Raw genomic sequence first — 23,390 nt, 5'->3', positions numbered from 1 at the left:
GATCAGTGAGTCATCACAAACAAGTTTATAGATGATATATATTTAATTGGAATGAAATGTTTAATAGCACAACAATTTATAGTTAATCTTATATTATATTATATATATTTAATAGTTTTAGGCACAAAAAATTATATTATAAAGAATCAACAACATTTTTTAATTTTAATTAGGACCACATTTCTTAATGGCCTGTTGTAAATTTCTCTTGCATTAATTATAAGTTTCACTTTTCATAAGATGTCAAAACAAATATATCTTCAAAATATTTTGTTGGCTGGCTCGAGGTCCGTGTTTGTTAAAACAAACAATGAAAAACAATTTTATTTTATATTTGTTTCCGATATATTTCGGTTGCACATCGGCAAACCGTCTTCAGGGCAATTATTTTACACGTCTGCGCTTTTTGACGTGGAGATTGTTAACAATCGACAATCGGCTGACCTCGAGCCAGCCAACAAAATATTTTGAAATATGGAAAGGTCGCCAGAGCCATCAACAAATATATCTTCTTGTTAAAAAAACTTGATTATTTTTTGTAAATACAAAGCAAGGGTTCTATCACTTAAACTTCATTCATAGCTCTGTGCGTTGAACCGGTAACGAATTAATAAGTTTATCAGTTAATTACAGCCCTCATACCTTTTGACGTATATCCCGTTATACACTTATAAGCGTTTATTATTAATTTAAGATAACCATAAACATGAAATCATTGACGTGCATCAATATTGACCTTTAATGGTTTCTGACCATATTAATTATGACAAATATTAAAGAATATTTGTATCTCTTGTCAAAATGTTAACAATAATTTACATTTTATTATTTAGAGAATGATTTGATTAACTCTTTTTTTACTTTATCAGCCTCTTTTTTTTTGCAACCAACCGCCAGGACGTTTCGGCTACGACTAACACAATTGTGAACAGAATATTTAGCCAACTTTCCCACTCGCTTTAGTTGGTCCTCTCTAACTTGCTATGTACCTATTGCTGTGTTTCATTAGTGCGTATAGGCGCTATATACACACACATATGTAAATATGCGTGCGGCTGTCCACTTGTTTGACAATATGAATTACTTGGGTAATTACAAAGACTTTGTCGCTCTAATTTTTGGAAAAACAAAATAAATAAAAAAAAAGAGAAGAGTGTACTCGAATAGGATCTGTCACATACATTTGGACAATTAAAGAATACCATTTTCAACGTGTTCGCCGTATAAAAAAGATGTAACAAACGAAACTTTATGGTCTAAAATTTCTATAAATTATATAGTATTCTTTGACTGACAACTAATCCAAAAAGTTTAAATTATAAAAATTAATATGTCAACCGTTAACTTTTACCTTTTATTTGGTCTGAAAAACCACTACATTGCTATTTGTGATAATAAATACTATTAGTTATTTTTAATCAATAACAAATAGGCATAAAATAGTATATAATTGACTAGTAAACCACCTAATGACGTAAATGACACATTTGTACTTACATATGTACGTTTACTTTCAAAAATAATATACTAGTAATTATGTACCATTGAGAGTGCCGGTCGATTTTAAAACCTACATAATTTAATGTAAATGGCATACTGCAGTATGTTAAAAAGAGAAACAATATTGACACTCACTAAAGCGTATGCAAATAAACTGTACTCTTGCAAATATAAACGTATATATATAATGCATATAATATCCATTTATATATATACATATATATATATATGAAATTTTCACTGTAGTTACCTTATGTGATGAAGGTGCACGTTAAAACGGGGTTTCGGGTAATTCCACCCGCAAGTGTGGAAAAATCCTCCGGCCTTAGACTCAAATTCATTTGAGGGGTGTTTCGCACTTTTTATAAAATCCATTCCCCCTTGATGGAAATGGGGGTCACGTTTGGTGGGTGACGTTTCACGCTCAAATTCATTTCCAAGAATCTTTTCCAAGCATCCTTGGTAGAAATGCGATTTAAAGATTTTTTGGTTTCCTTGTTTTTTTTTTGTTAATTTATTTTTGTTACTGCAAAGGCAAACGAGCGCGTAGCGCCAACTGGATTTGGGGCTGGTACAAGAGAGTTCAGGGTATCCCCTAGTCGGGAGCTCCCGACTAGAGTCTCTTACTTGTTTTGTTAAGCACCGTTACAAAAAATATTGCCACAATTTTAATGTATGAAAATGTAAAATAAATGTTGCCAGCTATTTTTTTTTGCAATAACATAGGTATAATGAGAGAAATAGAAAAATGAGAATTTCTTAAAAACTGGTTGGACTTTTTTTTTTACTCAAAAAGCCAAATATGTTGAAATATTACCACCTCTTTGTTATTATGCTGTGTATAAAGTACATAAATGCACTGTTGCCTTGTTTAGCAGCAATCTATTTCACCAAGGATAGTGTTTTATTGTAAAAAGCCAATTTCTTTTACATATACAAATAATTTAAATTAATTTTTTCCCGCTCAATAGTGTATTAAATTATTCAACACTAATTCCAAGCAGTGATTCGGTTCCTATTAGAGCTAGTAGCTCGATAGGCCTTTTGAATGAACACTAAGAAACTAGCTTATCGATTTGTTTAGAATTAATGCGTAAGGCTTCCTATAACATGTATCTTCATATCGATATACCGTTCATTGATGGCCATTATCCCTGAGAAAATATATTACGGTTCAAGTGTTTATAAGTTATGTTATTTAAAAAATGGTGGAAACCTAATTTTTCACCCCATTGGTTTACCCATATTATAAGCTGAAATTCAAAATCAAATGGATGTAGGCAGTAAATAATTTAATTTTTTGCAATTCTGCATTTAAAATTATTTGGTTTTGTGCTTAAAAACATAAATAAAGCATTTAAAAGTGAGCGATTCCTTTTTCGATACCAAGTACCAAAAATTGACGCTAGGTCACCGCCGTTAATTTGCAAGGTGCAGTTTCCGATATTTAAAAATTCCGAACCGAAAATTGAGGCAAAATAAAAGGAACAGATATAAATTTCTATGCGATATGGTGCTATAATGTACATTTTATTAGCTTAATATTTTATTGTGAACTGTGTTATTAATGTAATGTAAAATTATGCTAGTTAATTATGCTATGCGGCTATAGAATTGCGGCGACTGCCTCGGTTGCTACTGCCATGTCTTTTACGTTTATCGTCTGCCTTTATATTTCCATCCGCTGTTTCCCGGTTGGTATCTGGATCGGCATGAGCATCCGGATCTCTTTGGTCGCTCTTGCGCCGATGCCTAAATGTCTGTTTTATTTCGCGCACCTCTTCTCGCATGCGATCCTTGGTGTGCTGCTCGATGGTGCGCTGTATGTGCTCCGCGGAGGCCACCAGCTTATCAGCCTCAAGGACAATGCGTTTCGATGAATTGCTGCGGCTGCGACTACGGCTGTGACTGCGACGCTCACGGCGCGAATTCGAGCGCTTCGAGTGTGTGCGAGATCGGGAACGGGAGCGTGAGTAGCTGCTGGAGCGTGAGCGTCGGGTTGAGGCTAATTTGCGATTCTTGCGCTGCGCCGGCGTTTTGCTGCGACTGTGTGAATGTGAGCGACTGTGGCTGCGTCTTTAGTGGAATATAGAGAGTACAAGTAAAAACTGAACTTATAAAGAAAAACCCCATTCCCATGCCTACCTGGAGCGCGATGAGTAAGAGGACTTGCGGTAATTGGAGCGACTGCGGCTGCGTGAATGTGAACGCCTGGAACGACAAATAAGACTGCACATATATTGCAATGGAAGATAATCCGTTCCAGTTAGACTTACCGACGTCCACGCGAACGACTGCGACTGCGCGAATAGGAGCTGGACCGTGAACGATTTCTGCAGTAAATATATTTATATATACATAAGCGTAAAAATAGATAAACCAATATCAGAGACATCACTCACCTGCCGCGCGAGGACTTATGATAGTAGTTATCGTCGCCATCGACTTCGTCGTAGCAATCGCCATCGTAGTGTTTCGGATTATAGTAGGAGGAGGAGTGAGAGTCGTAGCCAAGTCGACTGCCGCGCATGCCCCGACCGCGTCCACGGCCGCGCGGACGCGGCGCAAAGCCGCGATAATTGCTGGACACGGGAAACGGCGGTGGACCGGGTGCACGATATAATGCTGCCCCGGGAAAAACGGTCGGCATGCCGTAACCAAACATGGAAAGCGATTGCATCCATTCGCTGGCTGCCTCAGCATTATACGCGGCAGCCGCAGCTGTGCCCGGTACAGCGCCCGCGGCCAAAGCGGCCGTTACAGCTTTGAACGGATTGATTACCACATTCGCATTGGCACTGGCCGTCTGAGCAGCTACTGCTGCAGGTACACTGGCGTCCACAACCTTGCCATTAACCTTATGCCTCTTGTTACCAATCGTGCCTTCTTCCTCGCTGCTAGCTGCGGCGGTGCTGCTGCTCTTCTTGGACTTGCTCTTGAGCAGGCCCATGAGCGGAGTATTGGTTTTGATTTCCTGGACAATCTTGCGCTGATCGCAGACTAGTTTCTCCGTGGCACTTTTGTACTTTTCCACCAGGCGACCGCGTTGCAGATCCTTCGCCTCATCATGTTGGGCACTATACGATTTTCGCTTTTGTTTGAGCTGAGAAGGCAGAAGAGAGCAAAATAAGATTGGAATTACGTTAACCTATGGCCCAACTAACCTGTATCCGCTCGAAGACCTGCTCCAGGATGCGTATGCTCTCCAGCTTTCGCTGCGCTATCATCAGTTTGCGCTCCTCGATGCGTATCTTTTGCGAGATCTCCACTTGGCCGCGCTCCTGTATCTTTTTCAGATGCTTCTCCTTTCGCTTCTCTTCGCGCGCTCGCTGTTTCTCCAACTCGGCTAATTTCAATTGTTCTTGCTTTTGCCTGTAAATTTTGTGCAATTTTGCGCATGTTTTTTTGTTTGTTTTGTTTTTGCTAACAACTTGTTACTGTTTCGTCTAGAAGAGGCAGAAAACTGTGTAGCTCGCCAAATTTGCCACAAATAGCCGACTATATATGCTCTTTATAACACATACGATGAAGATAAATAGTCGACTATATATGCTCAATATAACACATACACATGAAGATAGGTAACTATCGAACAGAAAATAAAACCGATGAAATTCTAGAGACTGAACTTTCAAATTAAAACAAATTGAAATATTGCGAATAATTTCCCTAGAAAAGTATTACTTGCGAGACTTATACCAAATAATCTGAACTAAAGCTAAAATCCTTAACATGTTATAGTGATCCCATATTGATATGCTTGAATAGAAGAAGTTATAGAGTTTTCTTCGGAGTGCCAAAGATTGAGTATTTCAATACTTAACAATGTTTTCAAACAAAAAAAAAAACTGGATTGTTTTCATACAAGCTAAATTCGTTTACTACATCATAAGTAATTCGATGCAGATAATGTTGCTTATACACAAAAAAAATCAAGCGTGTAATTGCTGGATTTGGTTAAGATATCTTGCAAAACAAGAGAGCTGTACAGAAACTTTGTATTTGACGTATTGTACCTACTGCCTGCAGCTACGACGGACCATGAAAAGCTTTATCAAGAAAGCTTTACGACTGAGATTAGTATGCATAAAAAATAAACATACAGAAATGCCTATTGCCAATCGGAAATATGGAATAATAATATATATATACACAAGAAGATTGATTCATTTCACGGTTCCAACTAATGCCTTGCATTTGGGTTAGGTATTTGAGTACATGGTTTTCCATACACTTAAACTGTTCCCAGCGCTAACCTGACAAAGACAATTTCGCTTGATTGTTAACCCGGCTGTTGTAATCGGGTTGGTATTGTTCTCAGCATTCAGTTTCATTTTCTGCCCGCGTACACAAAAATGATTTAAATCAAACCTTTCGCGGTCCTCCAGTTCGGCTTGTTTCTTTCTTTCGCGCTCGCGCTCCTCATCCTCAGCCTGAGCCTTAGCAATGCAGCGTTTCCGCATGCGCTCCCGCCGCTGTACGTGCGAATCACTCAGATGCTTCTGTTTGTCAAAGTTTACGTTGATGTTGATGGCCTGTGTCTTGTCTACGAACTTGCGCACTAGCTTGGTGCTCCTGAACTCATCCATCGCACGCACAAAGCTCGAGTATTCCTCGAATTGCACATAGCTGTAAATGTAAGCAATTAGGGACTACAGTAAATCCTCCATGGAAGAGGCTACTCACGCTTCAAAGAGCACATCCTGCTCGAAGCTAAATGTTCGCATGCCGCTGATATCCGATTGCATGCTCTTTCTATACGGATCGCAGATGGGTATATCAACGGTACGCACACGCCCGAACTTCTCGAAGATGCGCTTGAATATGCTCTCGCTGGGTTTCACATGCTCGTCGTTTTCGGCATGGCGCGCACAGAACCAGCGTATGGGCAGGTGGGTGATATGTATAGTGTCCGGTCGCTCGCCCGCCTTCATCTCGTCCATGTTGCGGGCATCCCGAAAATACGAGTCCCAGTCGTGGCGGGTGGGAAACTCATCCTTTGTCTCAGTGCAGCGCACACGAAAGGCGTCACTGAAGCCAGACAGGCGCAAAGCAACTCCGTCCAAGCGGTCAATGGCCAGACGTAAACGCTTGCGCTCGTCCAGCTCCGCCTCAAAACGTATGTAGTTAACGGTGCTCTTGGAGACCTGGGGAAGATAAAACAGTTATCACCAGCTGCAAAGGAGACATCAATCCCATCAAACCCAAGTTAAGGTGTCAGCTCGAAGAATTCTCCTTTCTCTTCTCTTCAGCTATACTTACCTTAAGCACCAGAAACTTATCCGGCTTGAGTTCTGCACTGAGTTTATCCATTATCTCTAGATTGGAAACGGATTTTCCGGTTTTGATTTTTTCGGGCAATGCAACTGATATTTGCATTTTTGCCAACGGCTTGAGGTACAAACTGTGCGGCAGATACAGCGGCGTGCAGTCCGCAACATTTTCTATAGTCTGAATGTTGATCATTGTTTTATAGGGTATTTTTGTTGTTTATGTGTTTTTTATATAAGGTAATTAAGGTAAAATACAAATAGTAAAATTGATATAAAAAAACAAAATATATAAACTACTTATAAAGTTAGAATCCTGTGTGTATGTGTTTTATAGGATGTGTGTGTGTACATGAAATATGTGTGTGTTCCCCGCCCGTTGCCCTGGCCTAAATCCGATGATGACGATTTTTCAATGGTATGTGTGTCTCTGCCGCTGAAAAGCTATCTGTGTTTTTTTTATAACGAAATCGTCACCACGGTGGCAGATCTACTTAAAACTAATAATATTATGACTTTTTATTGCCAAGTTTTTCCTAAAAACGAGGCACTTTAAAATTTTTCACTTTGCTGCTTTTGCACTTTTTTTAACTGCTAGAGATGAGAGCAATATCGGTGTTATCGAGTGACTGATTGAACACCCGCTCACGACAAACGATATTATTAGGTATCGATTATAGTATATTGTGAGTTGATTTTGTAAGTCGGTTTTATATTTTTATTCCTTTTGGTCTTGGACAATTTCACACTGATATTCACAGTAAATATTTTAATGGTCTTATTTACCTAAAAACAGGCTGAGGCTATTATAAATTTTGATCTCTGTCAATAGCAGGTTGTCAAATGTTAATGTTATTGTCGCTGTAATAGTCGCTGTTATAATACAGAAGAAGAAGACGGCGGAACTACGAATGTGCGTTATTTCATTTTTATACCATTTAATTTAATTAGAAATTTAAGTAATTCAACAATATGCGTGTGTGAAATTAATGTAATAATAAAAACCAACAAGGGACCCACGGCACAGCGTGTACATGGGAAAAAATTGACGCGAAATATAACTGCCAAAAACAACAACCACAGCAGCAGCGACCAGCACACCAACAACAACAGCAGCAGCAACAACAACGCAATTGTGATAGACAAAGAAATAGATTAAGAAGGGGAAAAGGAAACAGCAAAAAGCCCAACAAAATAATATAACGCAAAACAAAAACAAAACGCAACATATTTAAATATTAAGCATATCGCGCTAGTTTGGGCAGCTTTAACACATTGTTTTGATTTCTTTTTGATACGCAACGAAAAGTGATACAACAAAAATAAAGAAAAAAGCAATAAACAGGCAAAAGCAATGTGGTAAAAAATAAATAAGAATATACATAATTAGAGGAAATGCAAAAACGCTGGCGCTGACGCTAAGAGACAAGAAAAAGACGAAGAAGGAGAAGCTAAAGCTGGCCACCAGCAGCTTTTGTTTTGGGCTCCGACGTCAACGTCGCTGCTGCTGCTGCGGACACACACAAACAAACACTCACACACATACAGGCACACACAGCCACAGCTGATGTCAAATCATTCGCAGCGTTCGTGTTCGTGCTCGTGAGCGTTTTCAATTGATTAAAACCAAAACACACATATGTACACGGACAGACCACAAACAAACAAACAAATACAATCATACATAAACACACACAGGCCAGCCATTGTGAAAATTGATTAAAGATTACAAGGTAAGTGCGAGGCAGGCTGTCAGCAGCCACCACATCGTTTTAATTAAGCATCTATAGTTATAGTTTATGCAAACAAGTACACATTGTTGATGACGCCCTTTTTGCTGCATAAATTTCGAATGACCGCCCACAATCCCCATGCCTCCCTCCCCACCCATTCCCGGTCCAACACTGTGAAACCAAATGCAGCTCTGCACCTGCTGCCATTTTCTTTCTGAACGTCAGGCAACCCTTGTTTCTTTCGTGCTGTTGTTATTTGTTTGTGTGCGTCGGTTGGTTTGAGCCAAATTACAATTAATTGCAACAATTTACATATTTTAAGCGCATATCTAAATTAGTTTTCGCACAAATTATAACGTTTGGAAATTGCAACTGTCATTATTGCTCTATCTCTGTGTATGCGTTTTCGCTGAAATCATTTTTGCTAGCCCAAAACAATCGGCGCGTAGACAAAATGCAATGTAATGGAATATAACAAAGTGCAGGCCAAAACTATACACAAACGCACGCACAATCACAAGCAAATGCATACTCATACAAGTGCATAGTGCAGTTTGTGATGGCCAGTGCTGCCAACCGAGCGAAAGAAATATCATATGTACTTCATAACTGGCTGTTGCTGCTGTTTTTATTACTATAATGCAATCGTGATGTGATCGCGCGCATCAGCTGTTCACAAACAGCTGCGTATTGACGGGTTTAAGCAAGGTCTTCAAAATTTTCGCTAAAACTTAGCAACTAACTGTCATGTTTATCTCATTTTACTTGTTTATCGCACTTTACTTTTTTTGCCTTGAAGTTTCGCGAACGTACTAGCTTAAGTAGGCTCTGCTTGTTTAACTTACATTTTTATGTGTGTGTTTGGCCATTACAAATAATAATAATATTAACGCATTATAACCTAGTTTACTTAACAGCAGGACAATAACAAAAACGCAAAAAATATTCAATTATAAAAAAACAGAATGTGAAATTCCTAATTAATGACTACTCTTGTTCGTGTGTGTGTGAATATATATGTATATATATATATATATATATATATATATATGGGCGCGTGTGTATGCTTGTGACAGTGTTTGTGCTGCTGTTTTTGCCTCCTGCAACGCCGATAAACTCTGACGTCGCCGTTGTTGTCGACGTCGGTAGCTGTTGTTGTTGCTTGCTTTAATCAGTTAACAGTCTGCGGAGATGCTGCTAAATGACCCTAACGCACAAAGTTCAGGGCAATCTGCAAATCCCCCAACCATGCGTTAACAGCTGTTATCTGGTGCTGTATGCGCAGCGAACTTGATTTATTCGCTTTAATTACATTGCATGTCACAGGTATGTACAATTGTATACACATGCATGCTTGTACATACATATACATCTACGTATGTGCGCATGCATGGTCTTTGTACTTAATTGCGTTGATAAGCTGTTATCAGGTGGACACCGTGGGGCGATCTTGAATTTCATTGATGAGTAATCGAAAGTTAAAGCTGTCATTTTGTTGTTCCTGCTGCAATTGCTATTTCAATTGAGAGCGTAATACTTTTACTCTTAAGGAACTCAAACGGGAATTTTCGGCATTTTCCCTGTCTAAAAATGAATATTTCCCCTAATTAGTGAGTCTTTCTGGTTACTTTAACTTAATAAAGCAATTTTGAGAAAAAAATGTTTCTTTTCCAAAAATTATGAAATTCGCCTAGGTAAAAAAAAGCAGGCAGCAAAAGACGTCGCAGGTAATACAAAACTCATCTCTATCTCTCTTTAACTCGCATTCGCTCTTCTGCTCTTTCCATCTCTCACCCTCGTTTAAGTCGAGGGATCGCGCACACGTGTAGCCCTGCTCTTAACAGCGTCGTAAGCGTCGGCGGCGTTGGCTTCGACGTCGACGTCTGTTAGTTCTGTATGTTACGCCCGCAAGTCTAGACGTTTTTTTGTTTTTGGTTTAACTAAGGTGCGTTGATAATAACATCCGTTGTTTCTGTTGTTGTTCCCGTGTGCAATTTACATACATAGCTAAATCGACGTTATTTTTGTATTAATTTCTTATCGCTCCGTCCACGTTTGCACAAGCGCCAAAGTTTGCCAGACAAATTGTAAACAATATGTATTATATACATGTAACAACTCGAGTTGAATAAACAGCCACAAAAACAACTAGTTCTTTATTGCGACTTTAAAAAACGAGCAGCGACGTCGACGGCAGCGTTCGTTTAGTCATTAACATTTGAACTGCTGCCCGCCAACAGCAGCGCCATAGTGTCTAATCTAGCTGGCATGTTATCGCTAGCATTAGATCATGTTAACAGTGTCTGTTAAATGTTAATTGTAGATACACAGATGGCGACTAAGCATGTGCGCGTGAAATCACAAAAAAAAGTATTATGCTCTAAATAGAAATAAATGTAAGCTTATAGTACAATAAAATAATGATGACCCCCTCAGAACTGCGCCACTGTTAACGTTCTCTTTCTTTTTATTGCCTTGTTTTGCAGCCTCTCAACGCTAGGTGGCAGCTCCACGCAAATCAAACAAACAAACACACACACACACATGCACATGCACTTGCATGAACTCGGAAAGCATTAGCACTGCCAAACAAAGAGGAGACAAGAAGAAGAAGAAGAAGAAGCAAAGTGTAGCAGTAGGTGGCGGAGGAGGAGGAGAGCAACCGTTGAAGCCTAAACCCTCACCGACAGCTTCTGCCTCATGATGTTGTACGTATTCCATGTGGACGTCGGTCGCATGCTGAGCTTCGATATGACCGTTGCTCTGTCCTCGGTGGAGAATCTTAAGGAGACAATACAACGGCTACACGGCCTGCCTGCTGCCAATATTGTGTTGCTGGTTAGCGGAGGCGAGATGCTGACACACTCCACACAGGTGTCCTGCTATTCGGCGGGCACCGATACGAATCCAATTTTTATGTTTCTCACCGGCGACGAGCGGCTGGCGCCAACGATAGCCAGCGGCAGCGGCGGCGGCGGCGCTGGTAGGACAGCCAGTGAAGTGATAGATGCAGAACTGCGACGCCAGGTGGAGGAGAATCAGCCCGCTGTACTGGAGACGGTGCGTCAACGTGCAACGCTGGCGCAGCACTTGCGCGAACTGGGCCGCAAAGAGGAGCTGTTGTGCGAGCGTCTGGTGCACGAGCAGCATCTGCAGCAGCAGGGCTGGTCCGCGGTGGTGGCCAACATGGAGGACCTGACGAGCGAGTTCAGTGAGCGTTTTCACAACTTCTGTCTGGCCTTCGATCGACATCTGGAGCAGCGCGAGAGCTACCTGGAACTTTTGCGCAACTTTGGCGATGATCTCAAGCAGCTGGCGCGCATACCCATATTGCCGGCGCTGATGACGCTGGCCCAGGCCGATTTCCATGGCTTTGACGAGCTACTCGGCAACGACAACGACAACGTTGACGAAAACGTTGGGCAGCCGCAGCCGAAAACGGAGACTGAGGTGGGTGATTCCGGCGAGGCGGGCGATTGTGTGGAGAAGAGTAGCAGTAGTACATCGCCCAACAAGAAACTGAAAATGGGCCACGAGCAAGAGGATCAAGAGGAAACCTCCAACCCAAAGCAACAGCAGCAGCAGCAGCACCAACTCAATCTGCTACAGTGGATCAGCTCGAAGGGCAATCACGCGGCGCTGCAGCAAATGTGCGATGAGTGCGTCCAGGGCCTAGACACCTTCTCCCTGGAAATTTACGAGAAACTGAAGCTCGAGGTGCAGAACATCATCAAGAGTGCCAAACAGAGCGACGTCAAGGAGATCAAAGGCCTGAGCGATCGTCTGTACCGTCTCGACGAGTTCAAGTATGAAATACGCAAAATCGTGCAGGTTCAACGGGAACAGGCCACAGCGTTCCAACAAAATGAGACCCGTGCGGTGAATCTGCGCGATAATTCGGTGCTGCCCGATTTGTGCCTCTCGCATCGCTCCCAGCTGATGGTGATGCGAGATAATCATATTAAGATACGCGAATATAGTCGCTGTATAGCCAACTCCAAGGAGGAGCTGGGACGCAATCTGAACACGCGTCTGCGTCGCATCGTTTGGATCGAAAACGGAATGAGTGAGTTCGACAATCGCTTGCTCTTTTATCTGCGCTGCCTGCGGCGGGCCGAACGCCACATTAGCATCATCGAGCAGATACATCGGGCGCCGAGCACCTATGTGGCGGCCGTCACGGAGGTGGTGCGTCGGAAGATTTTCTCGGATGAGTTCCGTTTGTGGGCATCTCGGCTGTCTGTTGATTTCGATCGCATCCACAGCGAGGAGATGGAGCGGCGGCGTCTCTTCAACGACAGCTTCGATGGCCACTTTTTGAATATTCTATTTCCGGGCATGGCAGATATGCCGCCCACGTTTGCCAATGAGCATCCCGAGCTCAGCTTCGACACACGTCTGCCCCAGCTGAGCTGCTCCGATATTGAACTGCTCTCCGTGCAGCTGCCTGACCTAGCCACGCAGCTCCAGCTGCCGGACATGGCGCCCGTCCTGCAGTTCTTTGAGCAGCGGCACAAGACAGCAGCACAACCGGAGCAGATGGAACTGGCGCCAACAGCTGTCTGTCAGCCTGTCAGCACACAAACCGTGAGCACCTCCACCAGTCAGAATGTGGAGCAAGTTGCGCGCAGCACCGCCACGGAACAGCTGCTGATGCTCAGCGCCAGCACGCTGACGGATGACAATGCTGGCAGCGAGCAGCGGCTGCGCGATGCCCTCCAGGATATGTCCAAGCTGGCGTTGCAGTGCGTGGCCACGGCGCGCTCCAATCTGAGCACCCTGCGCAATGAGCTGAGCCGTGGCCACCAGGATGAGCTGCAGCTGTTGCAAGACAAGTGGCAACTGCTGCGCATGCAGTGCGAGCAGCGGGAAAAGCAGCAGGCGGAGCAGCTGGAGGAATTGCGTCAACAACTGCTGGCGGCGGACCACGACAAGATGACGGCCGTAGCGCAAGCACGCGAGCAGCTAATACACGAGCACAAAACGGAACTGGAGTCGCTGCGCTGCCGCTTCAAGCTGATGACCTCGATGGAGCGTTCTCCGTCGGACAGCAGCCTGGAGAAGCTGGAGCGGCCCACAAGCAGCGCCAGTGTGGCCAGCCTGGATGTGGAACAGCTCCTGGTGCAGCAGCGACAGGAGTTGCTCGCCCAACGAGAGCGCGCCATCAGCGAAGCTGTCGAGGCGGAGCGCGCTCTCTGGCAGTCGCGGCAACAGTTCTTGCCACTGAACTCAGAATCTGTGATGGCGAATGTGTCCATATTGAAGGACGTTCTGGAGGACAAGGAGCGCCAGCTGGACTTACTGCGTGAACAAAATCAATTGCTCACACAGGAGAGCTACCAGCTGAAGACACGCCTCGAGATGCTTACCAATGAGGATGGCAACAGCTGGCTAAAGGAGAAGATCGACTATCTGAGCCGTGACAAGTGCCGTCTGGAGGAGGAGCTCAGCCAGGAGAAGAGCAAGCGACTCGAAATGGAGTCCAGTGTGGCTGCAATGAGAAGGTGAGTTAATTATTGTCGAAACTTCATTATCCTGCTTGATTGACAGACTGATTGATACAACTGACTGATGCCCAATAAACTGATAGATTAACTGATTGACTGGCTGATGACTAATTGTTAGATTTACTAACAGTCTGGTTGTCTATCAAATTGATTTGATTGACTGACTTGGATTATAAGCTGACTGATTGAATAATTGATAGACTGATTGATTGACTAACTGATTGATTGATTACTTTTGACTGACTGACCTATTGATTGACTCATTGACATTCGGTCTGGTTGCATGTCTTGTCTTATACACTGGCTGATTGAATAATTGATTGAATGATTGATTGACTAACTGAATAGCCTATTGAATGACTGTCTAACGGTGTGAGTGTCGGCCTAATTGAGTGACTGACTGATGGCTTATAAGCTAACTGATTCTACAATTAATAAATTGACTTACCGATTGACTGACTAACTGATGACTAATGGCTAACGATCGGGTTGTCTGTCTTGGCTTATAAACTGACTGATTAAATAATTGATTGAGTGATTGATTGACTGACTAACGATCTTGTCAGTTTTATTCATTCACTGACTTATGGCTCATAAACTGACTGAACGAATAATTTAGGGATTGTTTGGTTGAGCTACTAATGGATTGACTAACTAACTGGTTACCTACCGCATGAGTGAATTATTGATTGACTGACTAAAGGACTCATTATAATTACCTAGCTAATTATCTGACTGAAGATTAATGAATTGGCTGATAGATTGCCTTACCGGTTGAATCACTGACTGACTGATAACAAGTTAATGCCCAACTGGTTGATGAACTGGGCGACTGATGGATTGGTTGATTTAATGACTTATTTATTGAGTGATTGATTAATTCTGTCTTCTATATAAACAGTTCCACTTATGAGCTGGGCGCTGCAGGCATGACCGGCACACTGACGCGCTCCAAGTCAAGTGGCGGCGGCGGCGGCTCGTCCTCGTCGAGTCATCGCCACATCACGCTCGAGGGCTGCACCAAGGGCGATTTGGTGTTTGTGATTTGGAGCATGCGGCATGGACAGTTCATGGTTGTCCAGGATTCGCTCACCCTCTATTTTGTGCATGCGGACAGTTTGCCCGCTCTGCAGCTGACGGCGCCTACGACGACGGCATCTTCTTCTCTGCCGCCTGGCGCCGAGGGACCGCTGGCTGTCGCGGAACTGAATCAGATACCGCTGCCCTACTACGCCATCGGGCGCATCATCGACAAGGAGTACTGCCAGGCGCGCAAGGTGAGCTCACAGTGAATAGTATGCAATAAGTCAATCCAAACTAAGCGTATTGTTTGCCATACAGGACGAGAACCGTTATCGTGTCAGCAAGGGCTCTAAGTTCTATCGGATCAAACTGGCGCCATTGTCCTCGCGATATCCGTTTCGTCGCGAGCGTTTGGAATGTAAGTGAGTGAGCGGGTGGCTAAAAGTCACGCAGTGAACGAACTGAAGCTCAGAACTGGTTACTTAGTTGTTCATGAAGTAACATATTTTATTGGTTTACCATTTAAAATCCTAGTTCCAGGAGCAGATTTTAGCTTTAATCTATTTAATTGCATTGATAAAAAATTGAAGAACTTGTTATAAGGTTAAATGAGAATAGCTAAAAAAGATTCAAAATGTACTAATGTACTTCCTTTGATTCGTATATTTAATAACTAAGCTTATTTTATAATAAAACAAGTAAGAGGTTCTAGTCGGGAGCTCCCGACTAGGGGATACCCTGCACCCTCTTCTTCCGACAGGCGATAGGTATAAAATAAAAAATACTTGATATATATATACTATTCTAGAAGCTACTGTCAAGTTTGGTGACTCTAGCTGATATTATTTGCCGAAATTGCTCAAAAAACAGGATTATCGATTTTTATCGATTACTTGGAAACGGGGCAAGTTATCGAATATCGGAAAAAAAGTCGATCTGCGCGCGGATTCTGAGGACCTACAGCTAAAATTTCAATTCCCTAGCTCTTATAGGTTCTGAGATCCTTGCGTTCATTCATACGGACGGGCGGACAGACAGACAGACGGACATGGCTAGATCGACTTGGCTATTGACGCTGATTAAGAATATATATACTTTATGGGGTCGGAGATGCTTCCTTCTGCCTGTTACATACGTTTGCACAAATACCCTGTTTACCCATTTTTAATGTGTTCAGGGTATAAAAATAGCCTGTTACGAAATGAACTGTGCTTGGAACTCGTCATGATTTACTTAGCTAGGCTTTTCTGAAAGTACTTCAGCAATAATTCTATTTGAAAAGAATAATAGAATAAATTGTACAGAATGGATGTAAAGAGAAACTGAGAAATATTGATCTCTGTAAATATTCGTTTTGTATTAACACTTTTGGAATAATAAAACTGTCCGTAATGAAAAATGTTAACTAAGTTTAGTTAAATATTCTTATTAGCACACTTAAAAGGAAACATGGGCTGTTAAAATTCAAACTTGAGCGTTCAATAATTGTTGACTAACAGCTGTTAATTCAGATAACAGATAACAATTAACTAACTAAATCTCTCTCATTAATATTTTTTTAGCAGCAAGCTCAGTCGGCGTTATTAGCCGCTGGCAGCTGGCGACGGCGGTGCGAGATGTGATTGATGCGCCCGGTTCAACGAGCATTGCTGGCAGCAGCGTCTATCAAAGCTTCAAGGAGCGCACGGTGAGCATCTCTAGCGTTAACGAGGAGGAGGACGAGTCGGCCTCTCTGCTCAGCGAGCGCTGTCGCTACATCAGCGTTAGTGAGGAGGATGAATTGCTGGCGCTTGCTGCTGGCGGCGGCGGCGGCGGCACAGAATCAACAAAAGCGATAGCAGCAGCAGCAACAGCAACAGCATCAACAAAAGCAGCAACAGCAACAATAACAGAAACGGCAGCAGCGACGGCAACTCAAGCACAGTCTGTGATAACAGAGCAGCCAACGGCATCAAGAAAACTAAAGTTGGATCTACTGTTGGCCTCTGCTGATATAATAACACAATCCCTAACACAACAACAACAACCACAACAGCAACAACCGCAACAGGCGAAGGAGAGTGAGAAGAAATCAAAGGAAGCTGCACAGTCGGAGCCTGTGGCGGACAACACGACAACAACGATTACTACAAATGTACCCAATCCTGTTTCGGCTGCAAATCTAAGCGAACTGGCCGAAGAGCCAGTCAATATCTATGTATCCACAGCAGCAGTAGCAACAACCACAACAACAATAACAACGGCAACAGTTGCCGATGTTGTTGTTGTCGTGGAGCCAATTGTAAACACAGCGGCAATATTACCAAGATCAATTGGTACGGCAACCATTAGCGAGGATTCCGATGAGTATCGCTCGCTGGAGGGCAAGGATGAAGCCGATGAAGAATAATACAATTTTTTATATATAATTATATATAGGATGTCCTAAGGCCGTAGATCACGGCATAGAAATGGCAACAGACGTCGCGACGTGTTTATTTAGGCTAAAACTCTTACTATTTATATAGGAATCGCCACCTTCCCCCGCCACCCCAACCCACAACTTACGCCTTTGACAAGTGAGCCACAGTGGAGACGATGGCGAAACACACACTCACACACACAAGAAATTCACATAGCACATGAAGAAGAAAGTTATATACTTAAATAATTTAATGTTTACAAATTCTGCAAATGGAAAAAAACAAAAAAAGATAATGAAACTAACGGCTAAAGTTCTATTATAGTTGTCTATAGTCTACATCTGTAATGTATAATCTTATATCACAGCTGTAAATGAGTTCGACTAAAGTCCCACACACACACACACAAACAATTTTTATTTCAAATAAAAATGACCACAAAATCAAATAAATTCAATTAGATTTTTGTTAAAGTTTTGAATGAAAAAAAATTGCACCTTTAATATTTTAGTGCCAAGAAATTGTTTGCAATAAACATTTATTTTTCTAGCAATTAAAATATATATAACAAATATTTATACGGCTAAATTATATTTTTATAGGAATTTTCACAGTTCCCCCTTATCCACAAATTATTCAAATTTTGCACACACCCCACCACATGACACCCACCACACCACACACACAATCGGAGAAAGTTTTTTGATAACGGAGGCGTAGCCCCGCCTATCTAACACCTATAGCTCAGCTCTTACTATCCTATAACAAGAGTTTTCAATTCTCTCTGTAAATAGCAATTCACAAATATTTCTGCCTTTCTTATATAACTTACAAGGTAACAACAACAACATACAATATATACACATTCAAGAGGAATATTGCGTCAAGAAGTTAAACAAAACAAAAAACTGCTTAAATTAAATAAAGCGCAACTGTATATAGAGAAACAAACAAACAAAAACCACTAAATTTTACTTTTACCAATATAAATTTAATTATTTTGTTTAAGTTGTCAGCAAGCATACAACAACAAACCGTTTAAAAGCGAAAATCAAATAAAACAAAAAAAAAATTGTAAAATTCTCGATGGCTTCTTTCGGCATCTGATAATTGTGGGCGCATAGAGGCGTGGCAGTCGATCCTAGCACACATATCGCACATATGCAATACATTTATCCACATAACCCTTTTTTCACTCAGAAACTTAGCGAACCGCCGCTTGAGATTTTCAGAGGAGATTTTGCTTGATGAGCGCTTGTAATTGCTGATTTTGGCGTTGGATATTTTGGAAAACAGAAAAATCTTCATAAAAGAACTTAGTTTACTACCGATTTCACCTATTGATATAATATTAATTTTTGTCATACGTGGGAAGTATAGCTAACCTATATACCTGCAATAACAAAAAAGTTGTGTTTTTGGCCAATATATAGTATAGTGATCCGATCCAGGGAACTCCGAGATATATAGTGCCAGCATTAAGAAGATAGCTTGTTGACAAATCTCATCAAGATAACTTTAAACTGTGCAACTAGATTGACTATAACCAGACAGACAGATTGACGGACATATCAACTCGCTTGTCGTTAGATCATTTACGACGAATATACATGCCTTTTGTAATCGGAGCTATATCGTTCAATGCGTTGCACTTTTATGTAAAAAACTATTAGAAAATACATTATTGAGGTCTTTAAAATCTATCGAGCTTAGGAAATTCTGTTGACGTCAATATATATTGATAGAAATTTAAAACGTTAGATTAGATTTTTGCAAATGTCTGCAGATATTTTAACTAAAAAATAGATTCGAGTTTTCAGATTCCAGAAATTTTTAATATTTTATAAATGGAATTGTTAAATATACAAAATAATTTATTAGTTTAATATTTATGAGCTTAGGTAATAACATATACTTGTATAATAATGTAGTTATAGTTAATATTTGCATATTTTGGGCTTGGATTCTCTGATCTATTCTCATGCTAATTGGCATTAGGACAAAACACACTCTGCATAGCCGACATAATTGCGTTTCTACATGCCTCTTGCTTGGTTAATAATTAAATGAGTTGGGCAATTAATTGCACATTTTGCCAGGGCTAATTTGCGAAGGATTCACACGAAGGCGCCCTCTAACCCCGCAGCCCCTCTCTCAAGTTGGGAGAGGTCCGGTGCTAGCGTGCCAAAAAGCCAATCTCAACTGTAGTAGAAAAATATACATAGCTATATATAGGGTATATATACTCGTATTAATATAGATACATACATATTTTTACAGAAGCGCACACACATATAATTAGATAATAGATAAATAATATATATATTTATCATATATATATATATATATATATATATATATATATATATATATATATATATATATATATATATATATATATATATATATTGAACGCTGCATCAGTCTCCGTTATAGAAAAGTGGGCATTATACAATGAAAAGTCGGTTACATGCTTATCTATTACTAACTAGACTAAAAATTAGAGTAGTTGCATAAATTATTGCACATGCATTTTGAGCTTGTGATTTTAAATACCCTTGCAGTTGGGTCTTATACATTTCTAAAAGCTGTTCGTAACGCAGAGATTTAATCTTAAATTCTTAGTTTTTATTTTAGTAAGGATTTCTGTTTAACTTTCTTGCTTAGTAAATGTCAGTTAAAGCTGTCAAACTGTACCAAAATATATTTAACTCATGACAATATTCTTAAATTATTTATTTATAAATAGTTTATGATGTTATTAGTTGATTTTTTATTAATTTACAATCAGTTTAAGTCATTAAAGTGGACCAAAATTGTTTTCGCTTTACAATTTTTAGCTATTTCATTTTTTAAGCTTTTTAAAGTTAAGCTTGTATAATATATTAAATTTGCTGATACTTTACATGTACAAGGATTGACTGAAATATTAGTCAATTAACACCAGAGTTTAGGCAGTTAAAGTGGACCAAAATCTAAAATATTTTAATATATTTATTTTGCTGACTGCAAGAGTATTTAAACTTCGTTAAGCCAAAGTTTTTGTTAAATAAACTATTCGTGTGCTTATGTTTTTTATCTGTTCACACCCCCCTGATTCCCATCTTTCCCCCTTCTTCCCTGCTCCACTCCACATATCATGCAATGACTGCCAACATTGCGGAGTCTGTGCACGACTAGTGAATGGCTCTGACTGCTGACTTGGGGCTGTGGCTGCATCCAACGCTTGGCTGGTCACATGCCTACAACTTGATTTGGGGCTCTAAAATAATAAAGCGTTAAATATGCTCCAGTTATTAATTGGCCTTAGCTGCACAGATCCCCTCGTACACCTTACCCTTAGCCGCCTCACAAGATGCCGCACTTTTTGAGCACAATTTTGCGCTTTCGCGCCGCACTGGAGCTGCTGCCCTTTTTGGCCGGCCGCAGGACAATAGTGCCGCTGCTGGACTTGGTGAAGGTCGGACTGAAGGCGCTGATGGTGGGTGTGCTGCTGTAGGGCGGATGCGTTGACTGTTGCTGACTATTGTTGGCGCCAGCGCCGGCCACCTGGTCGTAGCTCTGCGTCATCAGCTGGTGGCACTTGGTGGCCAAATAGCGAAACACAGAGGCCACATTGATGTCCTCCTTGACGGAGGTGCGTATCAGTCGGCAGTTGAGCATCTTGGCCAGCGTTTCCACCTCGTCCGCACTGACCACAGCCTGCTCGATTAGATCAATCTTGTTCTGCACTATCACCGTGGGTATCTCATTGCATTCGTTCTCCACTTTGCGCTTCCACTCCTTGATGGCATCGAAGGAGGCGCGATCTGTCGTCGAGAAGACTAGCACTGAGGCCTGGGCGCCCCGATAATACGCCTTGGTTATGCAATCGAACTCCTCCTGGCCGGCCGTGTCCCACAGCATGATGCGCACATCCTCGCCATCGATCTCGATCTGGCGCTCCAGAAAATCAACTCCAATCGTTTTCTTGTAGTCCTTGGTGAAGATGCCCTTGCAATAGCGCTGGATCATTGAGGATTTGCCGACGCCTCCATTGCCGACGATCACCTGAAAAAGTAAATAGTGAAGTGTTCAATTTATCAGCTATAAGTTCATTTCTCGATCTAAAAAATGTCAGATTATAATAATTGATATTATATTATGACAATTATTCAATTTTAAATATAATATTTGTCAAAACGTCAATAATAGATCAAACTTCAAATGCTTAAGTTTATAAATATGAGAATGATCATATTTTTATCAAAAATTTCGAGGAACATAAGAGAATAAAGATATGTATAAAGAAATTTTATGTATATAAGATATTTAACAGTTACTTAATCTCTTATTTAATCTCTTAAACAAGAGTTTTTATTTCGTTTAATCCTCAGGTGGAAAACCGAATGCAGCTTTGTTTAAGAGTCACACATTCTAGAAGAGGCATTTCCTCAGAATTTCTCATTCACCGGCGAATAATAACCGTTGCAAATGATCAATGATTGTTCTGCCTGCTCTGGTAGAATATATATATATAGTATATAAAGCTATTTATATAATTGCTGATGGTGTGCGTGTGTTGTGCAGGGGTTATTATTTAACGCTTATCCACGGCACAAGCTGCAGCAGCAACTACACTGAGAGAAAAAGGTCAAGAGTGTTGTACTTAAATCAAGTAAAAACGTTTTCAATATACGAACAAGGACGAAATTTCTTCGATTCCTATTTTAAGAACTTTTATTAATCCCGAAAATACAAAATATAAAGTACTGAATTACTCTGGCTAAAAAATTTAATTTGTTTTTCGCTTATCTGGAAAAAAGTATTTTCTAATAATTCCAAGTATTTTTTGCTAATATAATGTTCACAAAATGCAAAAAAGTTCTGGTAAAAAGTATTTTCTTGTATTCAATTAAGAAATTCGATTTAATAGAATTCAACATTGATTTTCTCCCAGTGTATCATTTATATCTATCCTCAGCTGATTGGAACTGGACACATTCATCATTCTAATTGTGGGGTCTTCGGCTGTTAAAGGGAGGGGGGGGGGGGGGGGGCAGGGGCACACACTAATGTGTGTCGGATAACTTACCACCTTAATGGCCAGCTCGATATCGTCCTCACGCATGCTACTGTAATTGTACTGGGACTGCGAGTGGGACTGTAGAGCAGCTGCAGCAGCTCCGCCCGTTGCCGTTGCCGTTTGGATTAACAGACGCATCGGCGGCCGCACGATCCGCTTTGTGTTCGGTTCGATTCGGTCGGCCCGTTGATTATTTAGCAGGCAATTAAAGCACGCTAAGCAAATGCTAGTATTCACCTGTTTTCGGCAAAGTCCAGTTTGTGCGGGGATTTTCACTTTTCGCGTGGCTTTTGCGTAATGTCAAAGCGATTGCAATTCACTTTCTACGCATTGATTTCACCAAAATCGAATACAGAAACTGGAACTGTGGAAAAGAAAACCCAAACGTCACGAAAAAATAGACTCACAAAAAAAATGCATGCAACAGATAAAGTTTTTCTTTCGTTTTCATAGCAACCGGTTTTTCAGTACGCTCTTTTTTTCAATTTTATTCATATACATTTTTTTTTTGGTCTTTTTCTTGCCTTCCTGTTTTGGGCTAGGGGCGGGCGATGACTGCGGCTTCTAATAAGACGCTACGTGAGCCGGTTACATTTACAACAAGTGCTACCAACACACCACGCAGCGCAAAGCGCGCGGCTCACGCATCGCAAACGACAAGTCGCAACTTGTCTCTTCGCCCAGTAGTTGTCATTAGAATTGGGAATGTAGCAAGATCAGAGGTGATGCTATGTGCATGTGTGTGTGTGTGCATGACATTAGCGCGTGCTTATGAATTCTTTAGAAATGTTGGAAATTAACTGTCAGAAGCTTTGTGGGCGCGCGAAGTCGAACTCTATTACCATATGCTATTTTAGAGACAATAGTAGTACAATAACCGTTTTATGACT

General features: G+C 41.2%; 3 protein-coding genes across 8 annotated transcripts; 1 reads left to right on the top strand and 2 right to left on the bottom strand.

Annotated features, from left to right (window-relative positions):
• Positions 1–2,998: 2,998 nt before the first annotated feature.
• Xe7 lies at positions 2,999–7,378 on the bottom strand. 2 transcript variants are annotated; one of them, XM_064697449.1, is made up of 8 exons: positions 6,763–7,378; positions 6,187–6,647; positions 5,872–6,129; positions 4,665–4,872; positions 3,903–4,603; positions 3,777–3,833; positions 3,646–3,711; positions 2,999–3,576 (listed from the first exon to the last, which is right to left on the bottom strand). In XM_064697449.1, exons 1-8 carry the CDS (start codon positions 6,964–6,966, stop codon positions 3,099–3,101), a joined length of 2,433 nt encoding a protein of 810 aa, XP_064553519.1. In that variant the 5' UTR covers positions 6,967–7,378; the 3' UTR covers positions 2,999–3,098. The 2 variants fall into 2 exon arrangements, with proteins under 2 accessions (XP_064553519.1, XP_064553511.1); XM_064697441.1 differs by having other exon boundaries at positions 3,646–3,729; positions 6,763–7,376.
• Positions 7,379–7,624: 246 nt separating this feature from the next.
• Positions 7,625–17,887, top strand: Atg17 (autophagy-related 17). Of its 5 annotated transcripts, none has more exons than XM_064697428.1 (5): positions 7,625–8,503; positions 10,990–14,007; positions 14,912–15,287; positions 15,352–15,455; positions 16,599–16,846. In XM_064697428.1, exons 2-5 carry the CDS (start codon positions 11,204–11,206, stop codon positions 16,618–16,620), a joined length of 3,306 nt encoding a protein of 1,101 aa, XP_064553498.1. In that variant the 5' UTR covers positions 7,625–8,503; positions 10,990–11,203; the 3' UTR covers positions 16,621–16,846. The 5 variants fall into 5 exon arrangements, with proteins under 5 accessions (XP_064553498.1, XP_064553490.1, XP_064553484.1 ...); XM_064697420.1 differs by having other exon boundaries at positions 16,596–16,846; XM_064697414.1 differs by having other exon boundaries at positions 7,626–8,503; positions 15,352–15,451; positions 16,599–17,887.
• Positions 17,888–19,854: 1,967 nt separating this feature from the next.
• Positions 19,855–22,887, bottom strand: Rab23 (RAS oncogene family member Rab23). Its single transcript, XM_064692152.1, has 3 exons — positions 22,510–22,887; positions 20,773–21,485; positions 19,855–20,697 (listed from the first exon to the last, which is right to left on the bottom strand). Exons 1-2 carry the CDS (start codon positions 22,636–22,638, stop codon positions 20,784–20,786), a joined length of 831 nt encoding a protein of 276 aa, XP_064548222.1. The 5' UTR covers positions 22,639–22,887; the 3' UTR covers positions 19,855–20,697; positions 20,773–20,783.
• Positions 22,888–23,390: the final 503 nt, after the last annotated feature.

This window comes from Drosophila montana, unplaced genomic scaffold, assembly GCF_035044405.1.
Source record: "Drosophila montana isolate Dmon_TW-CO22-7 unplaced genomic scaffold, ASM3504440v1 contig_1505_1, whole genome shotgun sequence".
NCBI lineage: Eukaryota > Metazoa > Arthropoda > Insecta > Diptera > Drosophilidae > Drosophila > Drosophila montana.
The sequence above is the reverse complement of the archived record's forward strand: the minus strand, read 5'-3'. Positions and strand labels throughout refer to the sequence as shown.

Bases quoted from the DNA above. Each gene is read 5' to 3' on its own strand.
- Rab23 (XM_064692152.1), bottom strand. From the start codon at position 22,638: ATGCGTCTGTTAATCCAAACGGCAACGGCAACGGGCGGAGCTGCTGCA. The intron at 21,486-22,509 runs GTAAGTTATCCG...TTACTTTTTCAG, and splicing joins TCGAGCTGGCCATTAAGGTG to GTGATCGTCGGCAATGGAGG.
- Xe7 (XM_064697441.1), bottom strand. From the start codon at position 6,966: ATGATCAACATTCAGACTATAGAAAATGTTGCGGACTGCACGCCGCTG. The intron at 4,873-5,871 runs GTTTGATTTAAA...CAAAATTTACAG, and splicing joins GAACTGGAGGACCGCGAAAG to GCAAAAGCAAGAACAATTGA. The intron at 3,834-3,902 runs GTGAGTGATGTC...TATTTACTGCAG, and splicing joins CATAAGTCCTCGCGCGGCAG to AAATCGTTCACGGTCCAGCT.
- Atg17 (XM_064697398.1), top strand. From the start codon at position 11,204: ATGATGTTGTACGTATTCCATGTGGACGTCGGTCGCATGCTGAGCTTC. The intron at 14,008-14,911 runs GTGAGTTAATTA...CTATATAAACAG, and splicing joins AGTGTGGCTGCAATGAGAAG to TTCCACTTATGAGCTGGGCG. The intron at 15,452-16,595 runs GTAAGTGAGTGA...ATATTTTTTTAG, and splicing joins TCGTCGCGAGCGTTTGGAAT to CAGCAAGCTCAGTCGGCGTT.